This window comes from Lacerta agilis, chromosome 6, assembly GCF_009819535.1.
Source record: "Lacerta agilis isolate rLacAgi1 chromosome 6, rLacAgi1.pri, whole genome shotgun sequence".
NCBI classification, from domain to species: domain Eukaryota; kingdom Metazoa; phylum Chordata; class Lepidosauria; order Squamata; family Lacertidae; genus Lacerta; species Lacerta agilis.
This window is the reverse complement of record NC_046317.1, coordinates 23,658,303-23,674,862: the sequence shown is the minus strand read 5'-3', so window position 1 is coordinate 23,674,862 and position 16,560 is coordinate 23,658,303. Positions and strand designations below refer to the sequence as shown.

Below are 16,560 nucleotides of genomic sequence, written 5' to 3'. Positions count from 1 at the left end.
CACGACTGCACCTAACGGTCAGGGGTCCCTTTACCTTTACCTTTAAGCTTCAACAAAATTCCACACCTGGAATGCCGAAAACTGCACATTGTAGAAAATATGGCTTTATGAAGGGCTAGACTCTTCCAGACCCTCCAAGTGTCCCTATTTTCTAGGGACATCCCTGATTTAGAGAAGCCATCCCGGTTTCTGATTTGATCCTGGGATGTCCCACTTTTCCTTGGGATGTCCCTATTTTCATCGGAGAAATCTTAGAGGGTATGGAATTATCCAACCCCCGAGCCGTCTGAAGACAATCCTGTATAGGGAAGATATTTTCATGTTTAATGTTTTATTATGTATTTATATATGTTGGAAGCTGCCCAGAGTGGGTGGGGCAACCCAGTAAGATGTGTGGGGTATAAATATTAAAATTATCATTATGGAATGGGACGTCCCTATTTTCATCGAAGAAATATTGGAGAGTATGAGTGTCCCTATTTTACAGGGACAGTCCCGGATTTACAGAAGCCATCCTGCTTTCTGTTTTAATCCCAGAATGTCCTGCTTTTCCGTAGGACGTCCCTATTTTCATCGGAGAAATGTTGAAGGGGATGGACTTCAGCAAGCCTGTATTGTACTTCCGTAGTGTGTGACTTGCAGTTCCTAGCCATTCAGGAATCCTGAGGGCCTAGCAATTAGGAAGGGTTCCCTCTGCTGAAAAATATCCATTATTCTTTTAAATGAAATAGAATCCTACCGATATATTTGTTTCAACAATATTTTTAAAGTGGAGTGTGTGGCTTAGTCACTGGAACTGTGTTGTCAATTTATAATGGAAAACAAGCAACCAGCAAAAGGTTTATAAAAAGAAAACAGAACTACAACCAAGCTTTTTCCTCTAAAATTTAGATATAAATACTCAGAGAACTTGATAGTTACACAAACGATCACATGGCAACTCAGTTCACAGGCGTTCCCAACCTTCTGTTATGCGCTTGTTTTCCAACGTAGTTCGAAGTGATAAGAAAATGACTCAGTGGACAAAATGAGAGGCAAGCGAGATGCAAAAATCTTCTGTTTGTGCCATCGCAGGAGAAAAATGTTGCTTCGGCTTAAAACTCCCTTTCCACACTGGCTGCAAAGATTTCCATTACGGTTTCCAGTAAATGAGAAAATCCACGAAAGAGAAATGTAAGCTCTGACCTTTTTAGGCAGGTGGGTGACGTAATTTGGTTTCTGCTCGTGGGCACACTATGCAATCCACATAAAGGAACATAAGTTCAGAAGGTCTGCTCTGAGGTTAAGGCGCTGGGAATAAAGAACAAAAACAAAGGCAGCAAGCAGCCCCCATAAATTTCAGCTGTACGGAATGACTTGTTCTAGAGTTTTATCAGAAAAAAAGCATTGGCCTCGGTCTTGGCCGTGCTGAGATATATATGGAAAGGGTCTGGTCTATATTCCTCTCACAACAGACATCACGTTAATAGTCTTTGTTATCCAGAATGTTGGATTCATTCACAAGTGTCTGGCAGGAAATGGCACTTTTAAAAAATTATGTTCTTTTCGCAATATACCAAGGTTTCAATATATAACATTTGGAGTCACGCAATCAACAAAACTAGCTGGTTGTTAAAATATCTTTTTTCTCCTTAAATGCATGACACAACCTTTCTTAAAAGTGTAAATGAATAAGTCTTCAAGATAACTGAAGGACAGGCTTTATGTTTTATTGTAATTCCAACTTGGAGAAGAAAACTATGTTCTAATAAGGAAGAAAAAAAAGCTCCTTTGCCTCCCATGCTTATTTTGTACATAGTATCTTCTGTGCTTCTGTGAGCTATAACTCTACACAAACAATGGTCTGTGTCTTGTTATGAAATAACTTCATGATTCATCGGGGTGGTGGCATGAAAGCACATTGCTAAGAGCCCTAGATTAAACATTTTCAACGCAGAGCCGAAAAGTGGAAGCAAGCTGTGTTGAAATCAGTGCGACTTTAAATGCAACACGTGGCTAGCTGAAAGTGATTTCACAAGATTGTCCCAATGCCATCTCAACTAACGTTGCCTGGGCCATACTTGAATGTCCAGCCCCCAAAAAGCTCTAACAATTATCTTTTCGGTGTGTGTCCCTGGGTTTTTACTTTTTGAAATATGGTAACCCTAATACAACCTTCTCCTTCAAACAGGAAGATTCTGTTTAGGGAAGCTTTTAATATCTAAGGACTATTGTATTTTAATATTTTGTTGGAAGCCGCCCAGAGTGGCTGGGGAAACCCAGCCAGATGGGCGGGGTATAAATAACAAATTATTATTATTATTATTATTATTATTATTATTATTATTATTATTATTATTATTATTATTATTATTATTATTATGTACTGGTAGCCAATCACAGAAGTGACTCTGCCTTTCATATGAGGCTCCTGATGACTAGTTAGGAGTGTGTTTTGATGCACCTAAGGAGTTTCTGCACAAATGGTTTCTTGTTGACTTGACGTGAATGGGCTTCAGAAGTATTAGACGAAGGCACTGTAATGATTAAAAAAAAGTAATAGAAAAAACTGTTGGGAATGTAAAGGGATGCTGCTGTGGCCTTTAACCATACAGTGCTAAGATATACTTAATTATAACTCCCTTTTGGGTCTAGAAGGAGTTCAACACAACTCACTAAGGGGAAGATGGTGCCACTCGCTATCTCCTGCTTTTCCAACACATTATGGAGTGTTCAAATCCGCTATTAACATTCAAGCAAAACGTATGATTTGACAGCCCTCTTTCAGTAAGGTAGAGCTCAAAACGATTCAGAACAGTTTGTTGTTTAGGAGGAAAACCACACACACCACATTTTATTAATAACTGTTATACCTTTATTAAGCAGAGAAGATTCAAGGTAACATGGCATGGGCATTATCAAAACTGTACAACTTATCAGTTATAGATTTTTCATTTATTTATTTGGAGATACACACAAACAAAGACAAATGGGGTGCTCATACTGGCCACAGGGATTAAGCAGGCATATTTCTCCCGCTCAGTTAAAAAAAAGTTATATTCTTGTATAAAAAAAGATAAAGCGTATTGTGTTTTGGAAATAGCAGAGTCCGGTTAGCGATTCAGTTGCTTCATGAACACCCCAGGACAGACAAACAAAACAAGACAACCGTTGCCTCATTAAAACAAATCTACACTTATTCTCACACAGTGTGCAAACCGAGACAGGGGACTGCTATGGCTCCTCCATTCATTCCAATGGGCCTCGTAGAGTAGCATTACATAAGTCCCATTGGAATGAATGGTGGATGCCAAGCCGCCATACCTGTTGGATTGCACTTACAATCAGCAGTAGGGTCTTCTTTTGAAGCATGAGGTAGATGCACATAGAAAAGACAAGAACACATCATCATAAACAATTATTTTTTTTGGGGGGGGGGAATCAACATACAATCCTCTTTCAAAGTAAGACACAGAACTCTGGACTCGGCTACATTCGTCACAATAATACGCTTCGAATGCGTTATAAACATCCAACACCAGATGGCGGCAGAGAGCAAAAGAAATATTCATATGGATTTTTACATGGGCTTTTTTCCTTCTCTTGTTGTGACAATTTAATTTCTGACAGCTATAACATTTTAAACCTGTGTCCAGATCCAGCCTCTTTGTCAGCTCTACACAATGTGTGACATGTTGACTTTATGTGACCTTAAAGTAACAACTGTTCAATGCAAAGCTATCTGGAAAGTCAAACGTGAGTGATTAGATACTGTAAGGACAAAACAAGCAAAGTAATCTGGTGTGTACGCAGTTTCTGGGCGGGGAAACAAGTGAGAAGTCATTTATCCTGAAACCTTAATCCTGCCTTCCCAATTTTAGTAGTTTAAGTTATGTGATGGGACCTACCTCACACTGGCAAGCATTGTGCAAAGGCAAGCAAACGAGGATTATGAGGAGCTAATTGCTATAGCATTAAAAAAAACCAATATCTTGATCTGTTAATGTATCTGAAACAGGAAATGAGCCATGTATGTTATAGGGTATGAAAGGAGGAGGAGACGAAAAACAGGATAAATTCTTTCTATCGGTGTCGGTCGGGAAAGTGTTGTGAGGGACATGCCTTGCTTTTTATCGAGGGTGCCTGAAGAGTAATGGCAGATGGTGGTAACAATAGCTGAAAGCAAATTCCAAATTAACAAGTTGCCCAGGCATTCACCTGATAGCCTTTTAAAGAATTCAAATGTGAAATGTCCAAACTCTCAACAAAAATATGCAGCCTATTAACATCAGCCTTCAAAACCGGAAGGTAGCTGATGCAAGAGCAATTTTAAAAAAGGAAACAGGGAGAGAGAAACCAGGAAGGTGATATTAAGTTTGTTGGATATATTGAAGAACAAGCTTTGTCAAAGAAGAACCAGTGTGGCTTCTGCAAAGGAAAGTCCTGCCTCACTAACTTCATAATTACTTTGAATTCTAAACCCTGTAGTTAGAGGTGACCCAGAAGTTATGATATGCTTGAACTTCCAAAATCATTCTGAAATGTGAAACTCAAAATGGAAGAAACTTCCTTTCGGACACACTGAACACACTGAGGTGCAGGCTGGCCACTTGCACAGTTTGACACTTTGTCAGTGAGACGATGCAAAGTTCTCAAAAACACTACTATACAACATGAAGTGAAATAGCACACAACATCAAACATGAAAAGAAGCTTGCAAGAAATAGTAAGGAACTTCAAAACATAGAGCTTACATTTGTAGCATAAAAACAGACTTCAATGGCATTGGAAGAAACCATTGTTCTCTTTTATGGCAAAGGTATCTGTTCATAAATTCCCTTTCTTAGTACATGGCTGGTTTATAAAAAAGCATTACTCAGCCCTCCACTATTGCTAATATAAGGACTTGATAGCTCACCCTGGAAAACAACAGCAATACTTTGAACCAAATGGCTTTGTGGTTTACACCTTTTACCAGTGATGAGCACAGAGCTGCAATGCAGGTATGGAATTCTCTCATTCACAAGAACTTCCTATTAATTTTCGGGAACGGATCCAATCCACACATGAAATGCGCACATGCCTTTTGCTCCTCCAGTCTAATGGAGCAGCCCATGGGAACCAGAGATGTGCTTATGCATCCTAGCGCACGCATATCTCTGGATCAAAGCAAATTAACAAATAACTGCGTGGACAGCATAAATGTTTTTTTTAGGGACACCATTTGCATCTGGCATTTGCTCTACTGTCAATTAACCAACAGGAATTTTCCATTAGCTCCATAACTTTCCATTTAAGTAAGTATAATAAAAATCAGTATATAATAAAGTGAGCATTCTGAAGCTTTCACAATTAAGTGTATCGCGGTCAATGAATTAATTATGATCTTGAACATAAGCCTAGAAAAATGTCATTTGTCTGCTTGTAAATATTGCCTGTTTTGGTTTTGTATGTCTGTAAATACAGATCTAGCTTTTCAGAGTCAATTTTGATAGAAATATTGATAATGCAGCATCTCTTTCTCTTGAAAATATACATTTAATTATTTTACACAAAAATGTAACCTTTCATTCCAACAACCAAGTTTATAATACTTCCAATAATATCTCTGGTTTTTAAAAAAATCTGGGGGGTGGGATGGGGAGAAGGGTTAGAAGAGGGAGGAGAAAGAGTGTATAAAACCGTAGAATTCACAGTAACTGAAATTAAACATCTTATATAAAGCCACTTATATTTAAATATATATTTATATTTATGCCCACATTTAATGTAGTAAAATATAGCTATGATGGACTTAAAAGACTCTAGTCTTCTTTGAAGACATTTTAAAGGTTTTCATACATAGAATATGATTATCTAATACATTCAGCTGAAGGTTAGGCAAAGCGCACTCTGTTTAAATACACAGGTAGCATATTGCTTATCCAGATACCTCCCACTAATCCAACCCCGCAAACACTTTTGAGAATGGGAATTATGTAAGTTCAATTTTATTTTATTCTTGATATATTCCGAATAGGCCGAGAGCCTTTTTATCTGTCGGTTCACCAGCCCCTGTGAAGTTTTGTTAACTTTGCCAGTGTAAAACCCAATAGGCTAAAAGGGTGGTTCGGGTTAAGGGCAACAGAGGAACTGGCCCTGTGTTATATCTAGGCAGGGCTTTCCCCCCCAGCTGGAACGTGCCACAATGGAGTCCCGCCACCTCTCGGATGGGCCCCGGAAGCGAGGGGAGAGATCTGACCTTATTCAGCAAAGCCCTGCTGTGCCTCCTGCTACAGCAAGGCCAAACAAAACAAAAAAGCCATTCCCATTGAAGGTTATATGAACTAAATCGAAAATTCTTTCTAGTAGCACCTTAGAGACCAACTGAGTTTGTTCCTGGTATGAGCTTTCGTGTGCATGCACACTTCTTCAGATACCTGAAGAAGTGTGCATGCACACGAAAGCTCATACCAGGAACAAACTCAGTTGGTCTCTAAGGTGCTACTAGAAAGAATTTTCGATTTTGTTTTGACTATGGCAGACCAACACGGCTACCCACCTGTAACTGGTTATATGAACTGTTTGCAAAGGGAGAATATCTCTTATTTTGTTTTCAAGGAGGAGGATTCAGGAGACTGTTTCAGCTCACAAAATGACAACTCAATATTCCTCCAGTTTCAAATTGCAACCTTCGGTTTTCATTTGAGAGGTACTTTAAGGCTAGTGGGAGGCGAGAGTTATAAAAAATATTATGAAAATTAGTACCGGCTTGCTCTTTTTTTTGCAATGCTACTTTGGGAGATATCCAATTGCAATGTTGCGATGACTAACTAGCAACCGGATACCAACCATAAAGGGGCTTTTAAGGAACCCTTCCATTCCTATTCATGGTGAGTCATACAGAACAATTAGCTCGATAGTTTTCTCCTCTCGATGCTTAAAAAAAAAAAAAACCACCGCAAAATTTTCAAAAACTTAAGAAGCAGCAAAGAATGAAGTTCTGACCTAAGAATTTTCGATAACAGTGAGCTAATTGTAGATTATATGCAGCAAAAAAGACAACGATAGCTATGTATATTTTGTGGACCACTCCCAAAACACAGAGCCGTAGTTGTCTCCAGGTCACAACTAGAAACGCTTGCACTCGTTGGCGTCTAAAAATGTGCTTCTAGATCACTGTGAATCAAAAAACCAAAAGGCTTAGTCCTTCAACAAATAGGACTATATTTTCTATATTTTCCTCAGTTTTGGCAATGACCACATTTGCAGAAGTATATTCAGGGGCCAAAGGTTCAAAACTGGTCCATAACCAACCCCACCGTGGAGCACACGAGTGCTCACCATTCACATGTGGTTTTAATATTACTTGCAATAACCCCAAGTTACAGCCCCATGGCTTTTTCAGTAGGGGCACAGCACTTGGGGCATATACAGGTACCCCTCATTCACCATAATTTCAGGGAAGGTTCTGCACACACAATGGAAATGCTTGTAGGAAGCAGAGCCTAACGATGCAGTGAAAAGGGAAGCTGTTTGTACGTGCAGGAGCTGCACGTGCGCATTGGCGCCATGTGGCTTTGCATGCAAATTGTATGCAAATTGCTGGCCTACTCGTAGCAGGTGGCAGACATTGTACTGCAAAAGACTTTTGGGCTAAGTCCTGTGCAAAGGTTGGTAGCTCCAATTAATAAAAAAATAAATTAAGAAACTGAAATGGCACTAAGTGTTGCATTATGCTTACAAGAAGAAGAAGAAGAGTTTGGATTTGATATCCCGCTTTTCACTACCCGAAGGAGTCTCAAAGCGGCTAACATTCTCCTTTCCCTTCCTCCCCCACAACAAACACTCTGTGAGGCGAGTGGGGCTGAGAGACTTCAGAGAAGTGTGACTAGCCCAAGGTCACCCAGCAGCTGCATGTGGAGGAGCGGAGACACGAACCCGGTTCCCCAGATTATGAGTCTGCCGCTCTTAACCACTACACCACACTGGCTTGGGGGTGGTTAAACAGACGTATATGGAAGTCATCAGAAATATCAAATCAACACATGTCCCACACCCCATGTTATGTATGGAAACATTACTTTGGTTTCTGTTTGCTAAAGGTTGGCAAAGGCAAATCCCTGATGTGGCAGACAAAATAACGGTGGGCCAAACACAGCACTTGAGTTAAGCTAAAAAACCACAGAAACAATGAAGATGTATATATTGCGATAATGGCAACGGGTAATCCTCTGCGCTGGAAGCTTTCTCGTTCTGGTGAGGTGGAATCCCTGGATCAAACGAGACGGAGAACAAAACCTTTCCCCCCAGCTTATGAGACTGAAATCCCTTTACGGACACACCTCGTGTCTCCTGGACGTTTGGGGAACCTAGCACTTATGATTCTGTAAAGAAAACGCAGCGTTTATGGCGGGGGAACCGGCTAGTGTCTCACGTCGAGAGCCTGAGGATGTTTTCTGCACAATCCACAGCTGTTTGTAAATAGTAGCTTTGTCGTGTGTGAGCCTAGAGCATGCTGCAAGAAGTTCGAGGACCACGGAGAAAATCCTTCCTCGTTCTGCCAAAGAATCCAAACCAATCCTTTCGAAGCGAACGGCAACTAGCAGCTCCTTTCGAACCTCTGCTCCCCTACGTGGTTCCGAGGGCTTGCATCACGCCCCCTGGGTTAGGCTGCGCTGCTGCTGGAACAGGGGGTGCTTTGTGTGCTGCCGATACTATGGGCTGCGCTGCTGTTTTCCGAGGCCGGCGAGGATGTGGGGACCTGCTGTCTTGCTGCCGGTTCTCCTGGAGGAAACAAACAGGAGGGGAGGGAGAAAGAGTTTGGTATTACTAGGAACATCTCCACAATCTTCTTGTCATCACTGTTGGGCTGGATGACCCTCGAGGTTCTTTCCAATTCTACAATTCTGTGATTCTAATTTATATATCTGCATATCATTCATAACCTGCTATTGTTTTAAGGAGCTCAAAGACAGCATCCATTTGTCCTCGCAACAGCCCTGTGTTAAGAATATAGGAATGCCCCAAAGCTCAACAATGCAAACTCAAGTCTCACTGGTACAGACTTTTCAAGGTTCTGTTTGCTGCACTATACAGGTGAAACTCAAAAAATTAGAATATCGTGGAAAAGTTCATTCCTTTCAGTAATTCAACTTAAAAGGTGAAACTAATATATGAGATAGACTCATGACATGCAAAGCGAGATATGTCAAGCCTTTATTTGTTATAATTGTGATGATTATGGAGTACAGCTGATGAGAACCCCAAATTAACAATTTCAACTTTGGGGTTTTCATCAGCTGTAAGCCATAATCATCACAATTATAACAAACAAAGGCTTGACGTATCTCGCTTTGCATGTCATGAGTCTATCTCATATATTAAACTCCAGTAGCTAATGAAAACAATTGCTTACATAAATGGACTTTTCCACGATATACTAATTTTTCAAGTTTCACCTGTATCACAGTGACCCTTTCCCCCATATTGAGCAAAATGAAAAACTGTGACTTATTTCCACAAGAGGCCTCTGGAAGGGATGGGATAGCAAGGAGTAGAAATAGGGCAGAATCTCAGGGGTCCGGCTGGAGACACTTATTTGAGGGACTAGATTAGGAATGATCTTGTGGAAGGTGGATATGCCAAAAACACCTATTTAAATATGTTAGTTTTATTGGTGTGAATCCATAAAAGCACATACATTTCCTGCAATGCAGATCAGAATTTAGTCTGATGCTTTTTGCAGCATAGTGTACTGCTGTACCTTTTAGCAGAAAACCCTCTAAGCAATAACTGGGTTCATGCCACATATTGGGATTTTTCTCAAGTTCCTCACTTGAATGGGTCACTTTATCCTCTATGTACTTTATCTAACTGTAGGTCCTTCCCCTTTCATTGCAAAAGCCATCTCTGTAAGCAAAAAGACATGTTTAGGGAAGCTGGAGGTGGGGGCTGAGCTTCCCTGCACTAAAAATCAGGAACATTGAGTGCCGGCTGGGGGTGGGGAAGCCACCCTATTTCCATATTAAACACAGAAAATACAGTTGCTTCCATTCCCTTAATAGGGCCCCTGCAAGCCTCTGCCAGGAAAGTGCTCTGCAAACTGCAAAACTGGCCTGTATTCCCAGCTGCTGGGTCCTATTACAGCTTTGCTGTCACCCATTCCACTATTACACAGAGCTGCGCAGCAACCACAGTGCACCAGATATGATCTGTATACATTTTGTTTTAACTTTGTGCAGAACGAATACCTTTTCGTCTTCAGGGGAAAAGGCGTGCACAGCTGTCAAAGTCTGAATGCCAAAAATATATCGTCTTGTTTTTTTCTTCCCCCTCCCCCCCCCTTTCGCCTCTTCCTTTCCTCTATCTCCGGACAGCTTTCCACAGATGCATTTCCCCCTTTCAAGTATGGGGTTATGCCCCCTTGTCTCGGTGGCACCGATCTCTGCTGGAGATTAAATCGTTTCTCCATCCTCCTCCTCCTCCTCCTCTTCCAGGGGTGGGGGAAAGAGAGAACTCAGTTTTTCTCTGCTTGTGGAACGAACATCATTTGCCACGGCCTCCAACTGCAGCACCTCGGCCTCCATCCATTCAGAGCAGTACACGGAATGAGCCTAGCAGCCATAAATCTACACCGGCTAGTGAGATGCCCACCAACTGGTGGGAAATGGAAAATGTGGCCGGAAAAACGGGTCAAATTTGAATGAGTGGGTTTGCCAGTCCCTATTTCCCTATTCTCTGCCAGCTTTGCCCTCCTCTCTTTCCTTTGGCACATGCCTCATTCCCCGGTTGCCATTTGGAGCTTGGGATTTTCAAACATGCAAACAGGGATCGAGAACTGATAGGTCTGCTGGCGGTTGCTGTAACAACAGCCCTAAACCAATTCTGAAGGTGGATGGCATTTGAGAGAATCTCCTAGGGGAAAATTGCAGGTGCCCCTGTTTATTAGCTTCCAGTTCTTTTCAGCTTTCTGACAATACTTATTTTGCCACTCCACAAAAGCTATTCAAGAGGAGGAACTGGATAGACTGGTAGACACCTGGGGCATGGTTATAATTATTTTACTCCCCTTTGTTTTAAATTATAGCTTCTCAATGAATGTTTGCTACACGTTTTAGTCTCCCTCTGTCACCGTTGGTTCATTCAAACAGATCCTTAGTTTTCAGAGTACAAAGCAAGACCTCCCTTGCCATGCTTGGCTCAACGTGACCTGCTTTGATTTAATACCCTTTCCCGCTGCTAAACTTAGATTTTTATTACAGTTTTATAAAACAGTTAAACATCCAAAATATACAAATCACGCAAGGCACACAACTAAAATAAAACCCAATTGCAAGTCTTTCCTCCCTGCTGCTCACACTTAAAATAAAAACAACACAGAAAAGTCAAATAGAAACCCATTCCTCTTACAGATTCAGTTCAAACATAAATAGTTTCATTCTTATTTAGCCTTGCCCAAACCAAAAACATAGTTCCGGGCCACCAGTAGTGTAGCATGGGGGGGGGGGTGTGGTTGGCCTGAGTGCAAAATTTGTTAGGGGTGCAAAATTCCTGCACTTGGTGCTGCCTCAATACAGCTACACACTTCCATCACCGGGCCCCGTTGAAAATGGCCTCTCCACATAAACCAGGAAGTGACCTCTCCAGACAACAGAATGACTCTTGTTTTCTTATCTCTGTGGCTGTGATCTCCTGGGTGACATAGATGCCTTAGGCAGCTGAATGCGCATGTGTACTCCATACATTTCCCTCCTCCATGTGGGCCTGGGCACTGGCAACCCAGGCTATGCCACTGCTCCTCAGCTTTTTTATCCTCTGCTGGGCTGGTATTTGTTGTGGCAGTTTATTTACGATTGGCAGATGCCAGACTTTAAGGATCCAATCTGACTCAACACTCTTCCATTTGGCTGCTACTAGCAGGTGACCCACAGTCAACATATTATGTTATTATGCAATCTGCGTGTTTGTGTGTGTTTGTGTGTGTGAGAGAGAATTTTCATGCTCACCTGTGTGAGAATAGATAAACCACAGTGCTCCTGTCAGCAGCGCACCAATAACAAAGGCTGCAAAGGCAATGCCCACAACTGTCAAAGTGTCCAGGCCGTGGAAGACAGCTGTGAAAATGGAGAAAACAAATTAAGTAAATCAAGAAGTACTTCTATTGAGAATGCTTTAATAAAAAAGAATTAGAGAGAGTGCATTCAAACAAAATGTGTGAGTGTGCATCCCCCATGCATTTTGATTACCAGTGCTCAGCAGTAACCCATGAACCCACGAACTGGGAACTCAAATTCATTCTCCTCCTCCTTCCCTTGCTAAAAACAGACCCTGTGCCTCCTTTCATGGCCACCTGCCTCTGGGCCTCTCCCTATGTATGGTAAACAGCACTGATTCTTTTTCTTAACGGAATAGTGGCATACAAGTATTTTTATAAATAAATATATTCAAGGCTTATTTTCGGCCACTCCTCTCTGGAACTCAGTTCTGGCACCTCTCAGGTGGGTGCCATGGCCATTCTAAGAGAACAAGGGAGGTGTTCGTGGTGAGTTCTGGCATCTTCCCCCCCCCCTAGAAAAATAGCACCAAATACAATAATCCAAGGGAAACTGCTAGTAGGCCACTCTGAGAGCAGATAGGATTTGTCTGCCACCCACAACTGCCCGCTGAAACGAGCCACTGTATTGCCCTTGAAGAGTGCATCAATATTTCTGGACCCAATGCCAACTTGAAGGAAAGACTAACCTACAGAACTCAGCACACCTGGCAGCATGACAACGGTGCATGAACCATGGGAACAAAGCGTGGAAGTTAGATGCGGCCGAAAATGTGGCCCTGAGACACCTAAAGCCAGCTCAAGCTTTAGGCCCACTACATTTCCTGCTAGCTGCCACTTGTTTTCAGTTTTGTAGGACTAAAATAACTTATCTTCTAATGTCAGCAGACTTATTTTTAAATTCTCGTATCCTTCAAGTATGTGCCTTTGGGACAGGGAGGGATTTAAAAATAAAAATAATTAAACTAGTGCCCTGCCAATTTTGCTCCCCAGCATCTTCAGTCTATTAGGTGGGGGAGCAGAAAGGCTGTTAAGCAGGGAGGCGGTGCCAGTTTGAAAGTCAGCAAATGCATAAATAGAAACAATTGTGTCCCCCCCCCCACTTTTGGCAGATGTTTTAATCATGGAAATCAATTCCAGGCCATAATATTGAGCTTTCCCTACAGGAGAGGCAGGGCAGTTTGTACGAGAGTGCATCTGGTCCCTGAAAGCATCGCTCTGAACACATGCTGGAAAACGACAGCAACTTCCACTCATCCTGATCTTTTACTTCTTTCATACAGAAACATGTACATGATGCAATACTTATTAATTTCTTTTAAGACTCAGTTTTATTATGTATTATTTCTAGGAACTAAGGGCTCAGTGACAAAATACGTTAACTACTACATCTGGAGCTAATCAAGAAACCAGAGGCCTTATTATATATTTTACGTTTGCAACTGGCTTCCCTGAATGGCCACTCTAACGTACGAGTTCCTGTGCCACCAAAGATGCCAGACAGACAATTCAGTGCCCTCAAATGCCACAAACGTCCACATCTATACTGATGTGTGTGTGCGCGCGCACCTGAGCATAAAGCAGCACCTCTCAGAGCAGGGATGGGGAACCTGTGGCCTTCCAGATGTTGTTGGACTACAACTCCCATCATCCCTGACTGTTTCCCATGGTGGCTGTGGTTGATGGAAGTGGATGGAAGGTTCCATGCCCTTGTCTCGGAGAACTGGATTCAGGCCAGTTGCTGAATCCTGTTATATAAGTTCCTTTCTGCACTACTCTTGATTGTATTTGCTTGTTGCCTGCATTTATATCTCATTTATTTCCCAAGGAATCCAGGGTGGCATGTAAGGGCCCATCTACATGTTACATATGCATAACTGAACCTCAATATCCAGCCCTCCCTCCTTTCATCTCTCTCCAGGAAAAGGCACTTTGGAGTAACAAAAAACAACACCCCAAAACACCACAGTCACTGCTCCTTCTCTGTTTAAAAATTCTTTCTCTCTCTCTCTCTCTCTGAGTGACTTCCCTGGAGGGAAGAAGTTCTGTATTCTTGTAATAAGTAGTTAGGCCCTTAGTTTCAGAACAACTCTGTGTGATCCAATGCCACAAAGTGAAGCTCATGGTTGAACGGAGATCTGAACCCGAGTCCTCCGTTTCCAAACCTAACACTCTTGCTACCCCTCCAGAATGGCTTTCTGCAGAAGTACTATATTCCATAAAAACTACTTGCTCTGCCTCTGCTGTGAATAGTTTCAGGCCTAAACAGCAGTGGGATCCCTCTCCGGTGATAGATAATACAGGCACGCAAGTAATTACATTTGATTCTAGGTCCTTTAAAATGCAAATGAACGCCTTATGAATGCAAAGATTTCAGTTGATTAGCAGTTCGACATTTTACCACCAGAACGCTCTGGTGTATTGCTGGAGAAGAGAGAGGCATGTTTAACTTACGTGCTAATCCTTCAGGAGGTTTCGAGTAAGAAGGAGGTTTATCTGTTTAAAAAAAGAAAGTTGAGGAAAAAGACAGAGATGAATGATCCTCGCTTCAGCAGAATTTTATACACTACATCAGCAATTCCAGTGCAGAGTCTGCAATATATTATGAAACCTGGTCAGAACTGATTCAGCCTGGATTAGGGTGTACAGAGAGAAAACCAATTTCCCTCTCAAAACATGCATACAGTGGTGTTACATAGGAGAAAGCATCTCCACCCAGCTGCTATTGGTTTTCTCCTACAACAGCTCTTCATCCCCTTTTGCTGGCATCTCCTTCCAGTTGATGATGGATTTGGGACCCACATCTTATTCATTTCCTGTGTGCAGGAGCAGTAGCCTCATGCACCTTGCTCTTTCTAAGCATAACAGGATTCGAGCAGCAATCCATACCTATTACGTAATGGCTGACCCACACAATACCGTTTATCTGTGGAGAATAAGGGCAAGACGGTTTGTAAAGAACAATGGGACACATCATTCCTTGCAGCAGCAGCACCTCCCTGCTCACCGTGATCCTACAACTTTTCAAATAAACCTTGCCGTAGCCTAAACTTATTTGTCCTATTTAAAAAAACAACAACAAACCCTTAACATGAGCTGTTTTGTTAATCCTGGGGAGTGCAACTGAACATGCTTCAAAGAGAAGGAATCCTTAAAGTGGAAAGAATGCAATAGGAGACAAGGTAGCCTTGCATATATTAGACTTGGTGGACTTTTAATTTTGTTTTTTAAGTAGTTAATTCAGCATTCATGTGGATAAGCAAGGAAATGATACAAAATTATTGAAATGATTGAAAATTCTCACGCTTAAAGGAAAGGAGCTTCCCTTGTATTAAGTTATATTATGGACACTGTTCAATAGGTGACCATCACAGGGACAGCTGTCTTTCATTTTCCACCTACGATAGGTGCCAATTTATCAAATTGCTCCACTGCAATGTGATTATTTAATTACACTTGCATCATAAAATTATTTGCTAACATCCCATATCATCACACATGTGTTCACTGCTGCAGTGTGGAATGAGTGAGAAATACTAGGACGCAGGAACCTTGCAAAAGTGGATGGTTAAAAGAAAACCATGAGCTGGCTCTGCGTCAGAGGGACCGAAGTGCTTGACGAATTCCATTGGGGTCTGGTTCCATAAGGCAGTGAGCTGAGCCTGCAGCAAAGAGCATTGTAGAACAAAACCTGGCAGGGTTTGTTTTCTCCCAGACATGCGACATACCACCCCATCAGTACTAATGGGTGTCACGTGTGTGACTTGTGGAGGGGACTGCAGACATCCTGAACTGGACGTTCTGTTCCGACTCCGTGTCTACAGAGCCTTCAAGCCTCTCGTGTTTGGCTTCTGGTGCCGATCTAACAGGAATGGATCCAATAATATAACACTACACACAATAGCTGGCCTGCTTTGCATCAAAGTAGATGATTATCAACTTCTTGGAGATGTAAATGCTCTTGTTTAGGAGTTTTGCAGACCTACTACCATTCCTTTCCTAAGGCTTGCTGTTCGTTCACAAGGGCAGTTAACCCCAAGAAAGGATGCTTTGATTCAGGATAGAGAAGATGCATGCCAACAAAGAAACATTATCCATACGCTATTGCCCACCACGCTGGACAGCTGAAAAATTCCACCAAACATTTCACAATTAATCCAGCCTGACCTCTGTGCACCATGTTCTGTATCACACTATTGTCTTCTTATCTAGTTGCAAAATAAAAAATAGCAAGGAACTGAAAAAGCCCAGCACCAAATTCCTTAGCGAGTTAGAATTGCCACCCAAGTTACTATCCATCCCCAAGTGGATTGTTCCAGTTACTGAAATCAATAGAAGACTGCAGAGCAGGCCTAGAAAGACTTAAACAGCCATGCATTTTTAATTCTACTGCTTGGAGATCAAATATTTTGGCATTATCCTCAGTTGGATTCATTTGCGTTGAGACCAAAAGAAAAGAAAAAGCTGCAAGACTCAGTGCAGCCTCATGCTGCTAAACAGAAACAGTTGCTCCCCAAAGTCCCCCAAGCAATGCTCTATAGTGTCCC

The 16,560-nt window shown here is 41.9% G+C and overlaps 1 protein-coding gene across 2 annotated transcripts in view; it reads right to left on the bottom strand.

Annotated features, from left to right (window-relative positions):
- Positions 1–8,147: 8,147 nt before the first annotated feature.
- TGFBR3 (transforming growth factor beta receptor 3) overlaps positions 8,148–16,560 on the bottom strand; it is a 109,660-nt gene continuing 101,247 nt past the window's right edge. For both annotated transcript variants that reach the window (XM_033151611.1, XM_033151612.1), the window contains exons 14-16: positions 14,468–14,509; positions 11,967–12,074; positions 8,148–8,745 (exon numbers count right to left, since the gene is read on the bottom strand). In XM_033151611.1, the coding sequence (XP_033007502.1) occupies positions 8,627–8,745; positions 11,967–12,074; positions 14,468–14,509 (269 nt within the window). In that variant the 3' untranslated portion in view covers positions 8,148–8,626. The remainder of the gene's footprint in view (positions 8,746–11,966; positions 12,075–14,467; positions 14,510–16,560) is intronic.